Here is a 15011-nt window from a genome sequence, read left to right as displayed (position 1 = left end):
GGGGGAGCTGATGGTGGGGTTGCAGCAGAAATGTCCTGGTGCCCTGGATGTCCTTTGTTGTTCCAGATGGAGTATGATTCATCTTTATGCAAACTCGTGGACCAGTACCACGGTAGCTCACACTATCGAGGGACTGCGGTTAAGCTGTGTGCTGCCCAGGGACCTGGGGTGATCTGGCCACATTTTAACATTGCTTCAGCAAACAAAGCCCAGGATAAACCATGTTAGAGGAGGGTTTGGTACTGCAGGAACGTTTGTTTTAGAAATGCTTATACCACAAGCAGCCTGTGTGTTTCTGAATGGCCTTCCAGCTTGTGTGGGAATCCTAGCTACTGTATGGAGTACAGTATGGATCCAGTTACAAAAGGGAGTCCATAGCATGGCTGCCTGTGGCAGCAGGGCACCGTGCTCACACCCGGGAGGGCCCTTGCAGCCCTGCATGTGCCTGGGGTGTGCTGATCTTGCAGATGCTCTTTTGGAGCCAGGGTTTGCCATCTTATGCTTGCTCTGCCTGCTGCGGAGCTCCTCGATGCTTCCTGATACGCTGGGTAAATCTGCTCGCCCTTCAGCCCTGGAAGAGCTGGGTCTCTGTGGAGCCAAACTGCTGCTCGTGGTTGCTACCTGTTGACCAGGCAGCCTGCAGGCAGGCTGCAGGCAGGCTGTCAGCCCTGCTCTGGCATTTGGGACTAGGGAAAGCCCTTGCTTTTGCATCAGGAAGCCCAGCTGGGCTTTCCTCTTCCAATAGGTACAGCTGATAAATGACCAAATGTTAAATGTCTCAGGCTGGGAGGGTGGAGATGCAGGATGTGGCTCTGTGGCAAAAGCACGCTTACTGCTAACCCAGAGAAACCCCGCCTGTAACCAGCCAGCAGAGCCAGCTGGGCTCTGCTCTTAATGTGCTTCTAATAAGCTTAAAGGGGGAGTTGTGCAAACTGTCCTGCATATGCTGCGTCCTTTCAATGTTAAATTCTCTAGCAGCTCCAGGGCCATAACGTTTCCGGGCACGCTAGGGTCCAGCCTGACGGATCTGGGGTGCTGCCCCGGAATATCTGGGCCTTTTGGCTGGGTTGGCTCTGGCACTGCTCCAGCTGGATTAGGTGTAAGGCGAATGAAACATTTTTTTTGCAATTAGCAAGATTTGTTACTTGCTCATACAACTGCGGTTACAAAAAGAGGAAAAACCTTATGACGTGATTAACAAGATTAGCAATGGAGCAGGGCAGAGCTCAGTTCAAATTGCAATTAATTACCGAAGCAGCCAGAGGATCGGGAGGAGTCTGTCTGCAGTTACTGGGATGTCGGTGTCTGCAAATGCCATGTCCTGCCTCATGGAGCCAGCTGAGGAGCTGGGGCCTGTCATCCCCGGGCGCTGTCCCTCGTGTCTTTGACCATGCTGCATCTCGCAGCTTTGCTGGGTCACGCTGTGCTACTCCCATGTTAGCTGCAGGGCAAGCTTAATTCAAGCAGAGCTTTAATTTCTTCCTCCATCTTTGGGGTTAGAGTCATCGGTGGTCAGCAGAAAGATGATATTACAGCCTCTGTAATGCCATCCCCTTTTGCCAGCGTGCAATACTACCAGGCTTCAAACAGATATGTAACGAAAGGCAAGCTTCAGCCTCTGAGACTGCCCTGCTTATCACAGCTTCAGGCACCTGTACAGTTTGTCTGCAATACTAGATTAAAGTTTATATTTTAAGCTTTATTCTAAAGCTTATTTTATTTTAGCAAACTAAAGGGTTAAATAATTGATTACATACTTGGAAACAATTACAAAACAAAACCTAAAAATAAGGGACACGTGCTTAATCATTTCTGAAACTAATCTCTTCCCCAAGCTGTCATTTAGGATTTCTCTGAGATTTCTCTTAGCAGCTTTAGCTAAAGGCCAGCTTGGCAGAGCCCTGCCTCGACGGGTCGGTCAGGGCAGACTCTTCGTGGGTGACTTTCATGCCAGTTTCCTTGTAGCGTTAACAGGAAGCTGATGTACATGAATCAATCTTCAAAGCTGCTCCTGGACCGTGACTTTCCTTTCCCTCCCCAATTAACTGGGAAAATTTATTGTATTAGGAGCTCTGATTAGCTGGGGGTGTGTGTGAGGAGGTTAATGAATCACTGTTCTGAGTTGTCCAGGGCTGTGATGTGTAAAAGCGTTTTGATATGCTGATTTCTTGTCGCAGAGCGATATCCCCGAGCTGTGTCAAGCTGCTCTCACCCTGACTCCTTTCCTCGGCAGCACCACATACGTTATGAACCTTTTCAAGGCTTTGTGATAACGCGCAACTCGAAGTGTTGTGTAGATGAAGGGTTTTTTTAGTAGTCTCGCAGTACAATATGGACTGTTAAGACTTCCAGGGGCAGCACACATGGCGTGTGTGTAGCACAGGGTGCCGGGCTGGCAGCTGAGTGGGTTCCTCCTTCTGTCAGTGTTGTGGGTTTGGGCCATCCCTGGTGGAAATGGCAAAGGTAAGAGGAAAGCTGTGGCATACGCTGAGGGAGTCAGCCTGGGGCTTTGGGTAGGGCCTGATTGCTTTGGCTTAGCCCTGCGTAAGAGCAAAGTGAGCTGATTTTGTTAATGTTGTGCACGTGGTTTCAGCCTTTGAGTGCAATCAGCATGAACAAGGGAGCAGGAAAGAGTGTTTGGATGCCATGGGGATGGAGGAAGAGCAGCTCCGTCCTTCCTTAACAAAGCCTGGAGCGCTGTGATCAAATTAATTGTGAGAGGGTGAAGTCTGGAAAGCTCTAGCTAAAAAAAAAAAAACCAAACCAAAAGATGAGCAGGCTGCCACAAAAAGCAGAGCCTGGTGAGCCGTGCGATAGGACTTGGTGCATAGTGTGGCAAGGCGCCCTGCCGGGTGGGCACACCCCACGGGCTGTGGGGACCTTTGGGAATGCCCCAGCTCGGAGCCTGCTGGGATGCACCCCTCTGCTTCCTTCACAGTGTTGGTCAGTAAGTGTGCCGCTGCAGAAAAACTCCTGTGGGATCTTCCCGGTGCAAGATTTTTCCTCTGGGGCATTCACAGCAGCCTAATTACTGCGCTAGGCGGGAGGGCTGCGGGTGCCTCCTTCCCCGTTTGCCCCCACTGTCTTTGCTTATGCAAACCCCATGGCTTTAGAAATGGAGTGGGTCCTGGCTGGCTGAGCTTGTTTCTCTGCCCCTCTCTTACGGGGCTTGAACTGCTGAGGCAGAGGGCAGGGGAAATGGTTTAGTTTTTTCTTGAATTGAACTCTGGTTGTCTAAGCAGGCATATCAATACCGCTTGAAACTTGCCCTGCCTTCGCCTCTTGCACTCTGTCCTGTGTCACTGCTCTGCATCTTCACGGGGTTCGTGCTATTTTTGCTCGCTTCCTCCTGAGACTCTTCAATCTGATAATCTCCTAATCTCCAGCTCTAGCAATTCATCTGCAGTTGTCTTTGCTTTATACCTGGCTTACGTCTTGGGAGTTGTCTTCAAAATAGCTTCTGACCTTGTTGGCTAATGCATGTTAAGAAATAGGCCTGCATAGCTACAGGAGCCTTCTCGTTCCCCAAATTTTTGTTATTGCCTGCGTTGGGGAGAGACATCCCTATTACAAGTCACTGCTGTTGCATCAGTTTCTTGTACAGCATCCTCCTGATTTACACCCATTTTCATGACCAGATTTTGAGTTCTTTCTTACCCCAGGTACACTCTGCTTTCCTTTGTGGGCTGTTAAAGCCTTAAAATAGGAGCCGCCCGATCTGAGCTTAGACGTTCTGATGAGCACCGCAGAAACATCTGTAATGTCTGAGAGGGGACACGTGCTTCCTCCTGGTTGCAGATAAGGAGAAGGGATCTTGAAAGGAGCACAACAAGGAGTGCTAACCCTATTGCCCATGAATTCCTCTTGATAAAATGTGCCTGGTGGGGTGGTTGCAAAGGAAATCTGAAAATATAGAATCGACTTTTAGCTTTCTCTGATGAGGATCAAACACCTAATCTCATCCACTGGATAACTGAAATAAGAGGGAGAGGGCAGGAGGAGAAAGTGCCTTCATTAGCTTTCTTCTTGTATTATCCTGCATTGTATTATCCCGCATTGTATTATCCCTCACCTTTTGTGCTCCTTTGTAACACCAGCTAGCTGAAATACACGGCTGGAAATATGCACCAGGGTTCACAGTGTACCATTGTTCACAAGAGAATAGGCAGTGCCTGCTGTCATTGCCTAGGCTGTTTTGCCGGTTTCTTTTGCAATCTTGGTTGTTTTGGGGAGGGCAGGAAGGTTTCCTGGATGAGAACCGGCTCTTCTCTGGATTCGAAAGCGGAGGTACCATCTCAGAACTGTAAACAGGGAATGAGCATCCACTGTTTCTGATAACAAAGCTAGAGACCTCTTAACGAATGCCTTGCTACAGATGGCTCTTTGGGGGTTTTTTGGAATCACTTTTGCATACGAAGGGAATAGAAGAATTCACGAAGGAATCCATTGTGTGTGGCTCAGGAAGTCCATCACCTCTGCTGCTTCCCGAGACCACCACAGTGTTGCTAGTTGTGCTTCCAAACTCTTCAAAACCATGGTAGATCTTAAGGTAGAAAATGTCTCTAATAGTGAGGAGCTGCAGATCTTTGGGCATGATACAGAGATTATGGGAAAGAAGCTGCAGAGGCACGAGCGGGAATAGTGATGTGTGAGTGAGAAGTAGCTGCTAATACCAGGCTTGGGCAAGTTGCAAGAGTTTACTCTTTGCTTTAAGAACAAGTTCAACTCGGTGAACTCTTTCCAGGAAGACTTTGGGTACGGAGGTCTGGGATATGGCAGTTCACTGGGCTTTAGGAAGGAGTAGGAAATACTCCTCTTGTGTGACCTGTTTTTGCACTACTTCATGTGGGTACTTCGGGTCGAAAGCCTGTCTGTTGGGTTTCCTAAGACAGTGCTGATGTGTCCATCCCTTCATCCCTTGTTCAGGGTGTGCTCTCTGTCAGGCCTGAATCAGGTGAGTACTGAAGGCTTGTTCAGGGAGATACCGCGATTATTTGGTTATTAACGGGGAAACAAGGCAACCTGCTTCAGGGGAAGTGGAAGAAACAAGAAAATGTTCTGTCCTGAGCGACCAAGCCTGCCTCTCTTGTAATGACCCACTTCGCTCGATGGAGGTTTGAGCTGCCTTATGTCTAACTAAAATAGACATGGATGCTGCCTCCATTCCCCAAATTGTGGTGACGGTGAATTAGGATAATGAAAGCAGATGATACATTTAAGTGCGTCACGGAAGTGTGGGCAACTGGGCCCTACAGTAATTTAAAAATAAATGTGTATGGGATGAGATTAGCAAATTTGACAGTGCTCAGCTAAGCAGAAGTATCTGCCAATTGCAAGCAGCCCATTCCCAGTAAGACCTTCCAGTGTAGCTGCAGGCTTCTCTTATGTATGAGGAAAAAAACAGCACGTGGCTACTTTGATTGATTTTTGAAGAGGAATTGCAGCAAGCAAATTTAATACAGACTGAGAGGAATATATATACCTCTTTTTTTTTTTTTTTTCCTGCTAGGAGACTGAGCACTGCCAGAGGAGGAAAAAACACTTGATTGCAGTACTCTGGCAGCTAATCTTCCCAGATGTCATCCAGTTAGATATTGGCATGTTGATTTTAAAAAAAAAAAAAAAGGTATAAAAATAATTTCAGTGCAAAAAGAGTTGGAAAATACAGTGCAGGTGTGCAAACATCAATGAGCAGGAGCCTGGTGGGGATTCTGCCCGGGGTTTACTCCTCTTTGGTGGCTCTGCTTGGCTCTCCTCTCCTCCAGATGAGTCATGGACACTGTTACTGCAGCAACGCTGCTGCCAAGGAGGGGGATAAAGCTGTTGCCATGGTGCTGGATGGGCAGGAATTCTGCAGGAGGAAAAACACTTAATAATTAACTTGCAGACAAACGCGGCTTCAGACTTTGCCTGCGTGCTCTAGGGAAGGTGTCCCGGGCTCCCAGGCGACCGCCAGCCTGTTCTGGTACAGCCCCTTGCCTTCGTGGAGAGCAGCTGGTCCGAGCGCGGCCGTGGGCCGAGGGAGGCGAAGCTGGGACTGTGGGAAGCTGCGCCTGCTTCTGCCAATTTGTGTTTTGCATGCGGCTGCTTGGAGCGGGGAAGTTGTGGGACGGGTTAAGAATTTGGGCTGGCTGATGTGTTAGAACCTAAAATCATCGGGTAATTGCAGGACGTCTACCTGAGGATTGCAAAACGTTGGGGCTTAAGGCAAGGGGTTGATTTAAATTTCTGTCCCATCTCCTTGGCTGCTCTTAAAGACAAAACAAGATTTTGTGCAGTTCTTAGGCTATTTCATCTAACAGTAGGCTTGCATTTTCTGGTGGTAGTAAAAAGGTTGAGCTTTTATCTTGTTCTTCCTGATAGTGTGGGTACTGGTGTTAGTTTTTCTTTGTGCTGCGTTGATAAGAAAGGGAAACCTCCCTGCCAAATGCCAGAGATGCTTCGAACGCGGTCCTCTCTCTTAAAGCCCATTCCTTTGAGCATTCACCATATGGTGGTGATGATGGAGAGCAGTAAAACTTTCTAGAGAGTATGTTTAACACCTCTGTTCCTTGTACCTGTGAGCACTCAGACAATTCTCCAAGTTAAGGAGATCTGGAAAGAATAAAGGGCTTGTAGGAAAGTACAGGTGATAGATGTGCAGTTCATGCTCAGCAGCGCCTAGGAGCGATCTTCCATAGCGCTGATGACAGCTATCTTTGTCTCTCACTCCAGAGGGGCCTGATTTCTGTAATTACAGATCCCAGCACGAGGGCCTTGCTGTCTGGTAGTTGCAATGCGTGGCGTTGGGGATATTCTCTTACTACGCCACAGGAATCTTGTATTAACTCCTTATGTATGGGATGTGCTAACCACTGCCCATGAACCATAACCCCCAGCCACAGTGTAGGTACCCGATTTGTTATATCGGCGCTGAAGTAGGGGTTGTAATGGGTAGGTATGGTCTCTGAGTACACTGTAACTTATTTTCATATAGTCAGTGAATAAGCCTTAGGTGGATGGATGTATTTGAATTTTAGAAATAGGAAAGCAGACAGAAATAAGTGATTAACTCAGACTAACAGCAGGAATTAGTAGCTGAGAAAGGGCTTAGAATTAGAATGTTAAAGTATTACTTTCACCTTAGAACCTCCTAAACAAGTCTCCTACAACATGCAGATGCACAGTTGTTCAAAAGCTAACCTGACTTGTATACATACAACATTTATTTAGATTTGTCAGGATAAAGTAAGTTATTGGAGCTGCTTTCAATCTGTGCTTGTATGTGCAGTGAAAATGAAGTACCACTGCTCCTTCCCCAGAGAGGAGGCTGATACCCAGGCCAGGAAGCTGTCTCAGGGCACAGCAAGGCTGAAGCCAGAAACAATGACTTTCTCCGAAAGATACCGACTCTGGTGGAAGCAGGGAAAGGCTCTGTTCCCAGACTGTTTTACTAATACAGGGAAAGGCTTCAACACCGTATTCAGTGCCGAGAAAAATAAGTCCTTGCATGGGACAAGCATCGGTGGAGAGAAGAGGCCATCCTTTGTCTGCAGAGGGCTGGAGATAGGGGAGGTGGCACAAGGGGGAACACTCCTGTTCCAGTTAAGCGCAGTCGGCTTAGTGCTCACAAAGCTGCTTAGCACTTGCATTCTGCCAGAGGGCAGTTTTTAAAACAGGCAAAGCCTCTTACACTGAAAAGGCTAGGATTTGTTGGAGGTGCTGACTATTCTCAGTACCCTGAGGGGAAATGGATGCAGAAGATGCTGGCACAGGGCTGGAAAAATGTGGTGACCTCCGAGTGCTGGGGGAGAGAAGCCTTTTCGCTGTCCTGTCCAAGCAGGGCAGTGTGAGCATTCAGAACTGAGACTGTCTTTGTAGACTTGAGTTTTGGATTAAAAACAGGGTAGTAGTGGAAATGCATTTGGGCTGCTCTCACTGCTGGTTGTGACCTCCAAAGAGTAATACCTGGTAATTGTGGGCAGCCTTCATTTAAATTTGCTTTCCTCTGCAGATTATTTGTGCACTCCAGAGGAAAATGTTTACAAGATAGACTTCACCAGGTTCAAAATCCGGGACATGGAATCTGGCACAGTCTTGTTTGAAATTACCAAACCAGCAGCTTCAGGTGAGTGCACACGCAAAATACTGTTTTCATGAACAAACAAATGCTAGTGTGTGCTTCCTTTTGCCTTTTCTCACTCCTTTTACTCAATACATTTCGCCAAACTAGGAGATGCTCTCAACTGCAAGAGGGCTAGAGCCTCACCTTGCAGCAGAAATACTATTCAGGTGTCCCTCTGTACCAACACAGTGAACAGAACTCATTGCTGCTGTATTCTTATGATTGCCATCTGTGATGAGACAGGACAGATGGATGTTGTAAACAGAAGCAGAGGAGGAGGAGATCACCGTGTGTTCGCTTCTTGGCTGTTCATCAGCTAGAGTCCCCCTGCACATAGTTTAACTGTTAGTCTAACATCTTTCACTCAGGAGTCAGGAAAATGGTATTTCCAAAAGGGAGAAACTTCGTCAATTGTGCAAATGAGACAAACTGAAAAATTGCTTTTTTTTTTTCCTCTTCATAATTTTTAGGTGTTACTTGTAAGCATCAAAGTGTTACCTGTTGCCCGTGGTAATGAAAACCCAGGGCAACTGTTCTCTTCCTGATCAAGCACTCTTTTAAATTTTCCCCGTCTCCCTGCAGGTGAGAGGAAGTTTTCTGTAGCTTAGAGGTAGCAAACCAGACATGCTGAGGTGAAGTGGCTTGTGCAGAGTCACACTGCAGTCCTGAATCAGAGGTAGGAGCAGTAATTCACTTCAGAAGATAAGAAGTGTATCAAACCAAAGGGCCATCTTGCAATACGCTGTCTCTGAGTGACCGGTAGTGGATGCCTTAGAGAGGATAGGAAGAGGGTAAGCACATCATCAGGCTTTCTCAGAATAGTTTCCTGGCTTCTGTGACTCAATAATGTATGATTGCAAGTATTTTCACTGAGTTTCTGTTTCTCAGACAACTGTGACGGATCTTTACTTTGCGCTTTTCCAGAACGTGAACACAGTGACAAGAAGGACATTGACCCCAATGCTGGACGGTTTGTACGCTATCAGTTTACCCCAGCTTTTCTTAGACTTCGGCAAGTGGGAGCCACGTAAGTAATTGCTCCTGTGCTACTTTTTCTAGTAGAGGAAACAACTGAAATCTTAGATATAAAAAAAAAAAAAGGCTCTTGCTTGTTGATCCTGTCAGGAAGTTGATTTAATAGGGATCTCTTCTTATTATGAGGATCTCCAAACATCTTTGCTGGATGCCTTGCTTTCTCCATCCCTTTAGCTGGTTTGTTTACCTCAGGAATAGGCATGGGGTTGAAAAAATTAGTGCTAAAAGGGGCAAAATAAGGTGGACAGACTACGCAGATATTCCAGCCCTTTTCTGCATATTATAGTTTGTTTATCAGAGGCTCTGCCGGTTTTGGAAGGTGTGTCTGCAGTCTTCCACGTTGCATTCCCCAAAAAACAGTAATCCACAGATGCACATGAAATGGTGAAGTAATGTTTGTCACTTTAAGTATTAGAATGATCTTTGACATGGCTGGTAGTACTGCTTGCGGCCCTCAATAAACCACACCAAAATGTGACATCTAAAGTATCTCTCTGTAAAGCTTTAGGCCAAAGTTATTGTTACTGTAATACAGGTGACAGAGTGTGTTGTTTCTTTAGTAAAAGTTAGTAGTAATTACTACTAACTATGCTATTACTACTAACTTACTATTACTATTAACTACAGATTTATCTGCAGTTAAATAGCATGCATGAGGAGATGGAATTTTTGGCTTGTATTTCCTTGTCTGGCCCCCCAGAGAGCAGGCTGGTGGGCTTCTTTGTCCTTACCGGAGATTTTAGAAGGATATTGGGTCATAGCATGGCAGGTTCATTGTTATCTTTGTTTTTGTTTACATTCACTTAAGTTTAAATTAGTAGATCTAATCAAGAGCTTTATGCCCATTGCTATTATGTCATTAAGCCCATAATACTATAACCGAGCATCAGTTACAGTTTCCAGCACAAACTTATTTGTTTCAGGTCTATAGAAATCATTAGTTTGGATTCGCGTTGGAGTGCAGTTTGATAGATCCCTTCAGCAGCGAATGAGTATTTCACAAGAACTGATGTACAGTAGCCTTGCTTAAAAAAAAAAAAAAAAAAAAAGTATTTTCGAGAGCTTGATTAAAATTCAGCATTTGGTTGTGACGCAAAAGAATTAAGATTTCTTGTCAGGGAATGTATTTAGAGCAAGGTTGCACATTACCACCTCCTGCTAATCTTAAAGATGTGTACCATTTAGGCTTTGTTTTGGAAGAAAAATTAAAGTTATGTATCAATTAGCACCTCTTTGGCCGCTATTTGCTTAAAATGGTAAATACCCAACTTTTGATTTGTGCCAAACTAGTGGCAGTGTCTTCCTGGCTTACTCATAGTGTATCGTGTGTAACTAATACCTATCTCTCTCCAAGAGATCATGATTCTTGGTAAGAGAAACTTGAATATAGTGCTGGCTGAAACTTGTCCCCCTTTACCACTTACAAAGCAGGAACAGAAGAAAGACCATTTTCTGTCGATCTGGCTTTTTTTTCGTACCCACCAGAAGAATTAAAATAACTTGTATAAAAATCCAATGCGAGAAGGAACTGCTAGTGAGTGATCTAGTGAACTGCCTATCCAGTATAGTTGGAGGGATCTTTTCTTCACTGAAGATGAGTTTAAGATTGTAAAATTCTGTGTGTCCTTTTTTTGGTTTTTTTGAGTAAAAAGAATCAAAATATAGTATAATCTATGATTTGTAATGCTATGTTGTGTCCCTGTAGCATGCTTTAAGAAAAAGAGGAAAGGATAATTTGGTTAGTACCATTGCTTTAGATTTTTGGCTTTTTTTTTTTTTTTTTTTTTAGAAGAGCTCTCTTCTACCTTTCAGGAATGGTTGAAACTCTTACTTAAGGAAGAAAGCTCATTTCAATCTTATCCTTCTTTTTCAGGGTGGAATTCACAGTAGGGGACAAACCCATTAATAACTTCCGCATGATTGAGAGGCACTACTTCCGGGATCAACTGCTTAAGAGTTTTGATTTTGAATTTGGGTTCTGCATCCCCAGCAGTAAAAATACTTGTGAGCACATCTATGAATTCCCACAGCTCTCTGAGGATCTCAGTAAGCTCTCTTTAATTACGGGGTTACCACAGAGTGAGGTTAATCGAAGGTGTTTTGAGGAAGCCCTTTCTTAAAAGCTGTCTGTAGAGAGTGGGTAGGGTAGAATACTTCCAGGTAGCTTTGTATCTGTGTTAATACAGGTTTTGTTTTCTAGCAGCGTGTATCTTGTCATCCACCAGACCGTTGCTTTTTTTTTTTTTTTTTTACTTCATAAAAGGGAAGCTTCAGTGTCAGGGAGAAAAAAGATAATTGTGTTATAAAACAACCAGAAAAATAGGATTAAAAAGACATCCAATAAATGGATAACTTAAATGTTATGTTCTGTTTTAATGTTTGATGTGCTATATTGATAGCTTGAGAGGTTTTAGTTTTACTATGAACATAACTTTTATTTTCTCTCCTCTCTCCCAAGATACAATAGCATGAGTACTAAATCTGTGTGATCTTATATTCTTTACAACCCCTAATCATCTATGTCAGCACTAATACTACAGTCTGGGGAAAATACAGTGATGCACTGCTGCTTACTTATTGTCACACCAGAACAAATTTCCTTGGAGTTCGCTGTTTTATCACTTTTTTAAAAACAAAACAAACCAAAAAAACCCCAAACTCTAGCGTCATACTGTTTTGAAGTTAGGTAGAGCACTTACACTTTGTATGGTGCCTTAATATTATTTCAATTATGTTTGAGTTCTTTAAAAGATACTGTCAACGAATGCTTTGGGTAGGTTCCCGTTTTCATTTTTCACTTGAGAGTTCGCTGCTATCTGAGCAATGCTATTAAGCGTAACTGAAACCCAGTGCAGAGTGTTGCCTCAGTAGGGCTTCTGTGTAACACGATTAATTTTTTTTCTTTTCCCCCCCTGCAGTTCGAGAGATGATCCTTCATCCGTATGAGACACAGTCGGACAGTTTCTACTTTGTAGACAACAAGCTCGTGATGCACAACAAGGCAGATTATTCATACAGTGGAGGACCTTGAGCACAGGACGGACAGCCAACCTGCGCTGGCCTTCCCTTTCCTATCGAAGTCATCAGGGATACCAACACCTTCAGTTCCGTTGCCTACAATGTCAACTGGACGAGGATCCACAAACCGAGGACTCTTTGCCACAGTAGGAGTTTCATGACTAAATTTGCCAGTCTCATCTTTTTTGAGCTTTGAAGCAGACCCAGAACTTCTTCAGAACTTTAAGCGGTTCTAGAATGCTAAATGATCTTTGGATACCACTTCCCTAAGTTCTTTAAGTGTCTGCTTTGGAAATGGCCTTGTGGGACCTGGGGGATTTTGCCCTAATTCTGCGGATTTGTGTTCTTGTCCTCAAGTATCTTTTAGGACGTGATTGCTTTCTCAAAGAATGTAATCTGAGCAACCACGTGAGTGGATGGATGCAAATGCAGAGTTTTGTTTATTTGTTTCTCTTTGTGAATGCTTCAAAGGCATGGCCAATTTAACTTGTACATCCAGTTGAAAATGTCGAGCATAACATCTTACAAAAGCAAGTTTCATCTTTAGATTCGTTCTCTAAATAAGTAGTTCATCCTTTAGTTTTGTTCCTTCTGTGTAACATTCTGTTTAGTCTTGGAAACACTGAAACTCGCAGTGAAGACCAGTAGTTCAATGACAGAGCTGTTTTTAATTGGGTACTGTCCTTTTACATTTCAGAGGAAAGCAAACTGGCATTGAGGGTCTATGAACCTCCATAAGCATTTTCCATTAATTTCAGTTTTTGCAAACTGATTGCAGAATAATCAGGAAAAATTGAAGGATTTTAGCTTTATTTAACATTTTTACATAGCTAACTTTCAGCCTATTCATGCTATATGTTTTCCATGTCTATTTTCTTTCATCTCTGCTCAATACTAAGGTAAGGGCTTCAGCACTGCTTGTTAGAGCAATGCTTTCATTTGTCTAGGGCAGTTGGAGAGTGTGGAATTTCCAATTTTCCATTTGTATCTGAATTTGAAGAATGTTGTGACAGTGTTTTCCCTTTGTTAAAAATGTTTCACATCGGATATTAATACAGGTGAAACAGTAAGCCTAATAACATAGGACTTTAAGGCACAGCAGAAATTTAGCAAGAGCTCTCTCTTCAGACTCTGTAAGAAGTTTAAGACCAATTTTGCCCAAGTTTCTCAGCTTCTGCTTCCTAGAAAGACAGAAGTGCAAAGAAGTAGCAACATCAATAGAGTAAACTAGTGTATGCAAAACAAAACCTGAGAAGGCTGTGTGGGGTAGCCTGTTGTCATGAAACCCTTACTCTAAAGGTCAGTTCACTGACACTTTAAAAAAATAAAAGGCAGTTGCAGTTTGTAGATATTTCTATAAATACTTGATGTCTCCATGTCTAATTCTGTGAGTTTAAGTGGAACATTATATGTTAGCCTCAGATAGGTGTGATTGTAATAATTTTTATAAGATACCATTTCCAGTCATGATTAACATCTTTCTAGTCACAGCCTAAGTCAAACAGAACTACAAATGGTTCCAAATGTGGCCATCTGCCTAAGAACAGGGAGGGTTTTGTGCTCTTTTTGGGGTTGCGATCACTATTAAATGTGTTACCGTTTGTATTTGGCTTGGCTTTCTTTACTTCTGAAAGAGGATTCAGTTTTCTAAAGAAAATGCAGTGAATTTAGGTTACAGCACAAAATTTTTTATTGAGATTGATAGCTAAGAAAGTATGTAAAGTTCACTGATTTTACACAACCAGTATCTTGTAGTAATTATTATCACAATGGGACTTGTATTTATCACTATTTTTTGTCTCTAGCGTATTAAATCATACAATTAGCCTACGGCTGACTTATCTGTTTGAGAGTTACAAAGAATGTCCTCATTATTTGTACAATGCTTTGAGCTACTGATGATTAAGTTTTATAGCACAATAATTACTAAAGGTGAAATTAGTTTCAAAAAGTCTAGGTCTCCCCCCCCCTTTATTTCTTTTGCATCAGGGCTGTTAAACTATCTATATATTCAATTATATTTTGCAAGTTTAAGTATTTATTGAGTTTTGTTCCAACTCTTGAAGGAGAAAATGTACCGATTTGAAGACAGAAGAGAGTGTGTGTGTCTTTATAACTAGCACCCTATACAGTTTTTTTTGGGGTATCTTTCAACTCCTACCTGCTGTTCATAATAATAATTTCTGTGCATAAGATTTTTAAAGATGTCTAGTAATGGTGCTTGCCCAGAATTGCCAGTCATACATTTCAAACAGATGTATGTTTCAAACAGAAATATACAACTCGGTATATTTTGGTGAGAGCAGTTGTTGTACTTTGGTGCAGACTCTTGGCTTATGGTACTGAGTATCCTCTCTGTATAGCATATCATTGTCAGCTGATCTGAAATCGTCATGTTCTGCTCCTTTTTTATGCTACCTCCTTTTAAGACTTTGGACTTCAAAACCAAAAGTAATTCCATAAAAATATTACTGTAATCAACGAAAACTTGAGTGGTGGACATGCCCCTTTAAAAAAGAACCTAGTTACCTTGTTCCCAATAGTGCAGTATGATCTTGAATGGACTTTCTGACACACTGCATTTTATGGTAGGTTTGAGGTTAAACATAAGAGGATGAACTATCCGCTACTGATCGCCTGAACTCTGCTAACTGTTCTGATAATTCAGATTCTATGGGTAATAATTTCAGGCTAACAGAAAATTTAGTGTGAATCATATAGAAGGTATTTTATTAAGTGAATTTGTTGTCTTCTATTATTAGGAATACTTTAAACCAGAAACAAATATTGGACATTTTCAATAAAATAAATTTCAGTCTATTTTAGCCTTAGCTTTTCAGTTTGAGGAATTTTA

The 15011-nt window shown here is 43.1% G+C and overlaps 2 protein-coding genes across 2 annotated transcripts in view; both read left to right on the top strand.

Annotated features, from left to right (window-relative positions):
• The window catches only part of BLTP2 (bridge-like lipid transfer protein family member 2), a 10678-nt gene extending 8408 nt beyond the window's left edge, over positions 1-2270 (top strand). The window contains exons 23-24 of the mRNA XM_050909199.1: positions 67-138; positions 2178-2270. Coding sequence (XP_050765156.1) covers positions 67-138; positions 2178-2270 — 165 coding nt within the window. The remainder of the gene's footprint in view (positions 1-66; positions 139-2177) is intronic.
• A 5716-nt stretch (positions 2271-7986) lies between these two features.
• UNC119 (unc-119 lipid binding chaperone) lies at positions 7987-14141 on the top strand. The gene is made up of 4 exons (XM_050909143.1): positions 7987-8107; positions 9029-9131; positions 11013-11185; positions 12058-14141. The coding sequence occupies exons 1-4, from the start codon at positions 8059-8061 to the stop codon at positions 12168-12170; spliced, it is 438 nt and encodes a 145-aa protein (XP_050765100.1). The 5' UTR covers positions 7987-8058; the 3' UTR covers positions 12171-14141.
• Positions 14142-15011: the final 870 nt, after the last annotated feature.

This window comes from Gymnogyps californianus, chromosome 20 (assembly GCF_018139145.2).
Source record: "Gymnogyps californianus isolate 813 chromosome 20, ASM1813914v2, whole genome shotgun sequence".
Lineage (NCBI taxonomy): Eukaryota > Metazoa > Chordata > Aves > Accipitriformes > Cathartidae > Gymnogyps > Gymnogyps californianus.
The sequence above is the reverse complement of the archived record's forward strand: the minus strand, read 5'-3'. Positions and strand labels throughout refer to the sequence as shown.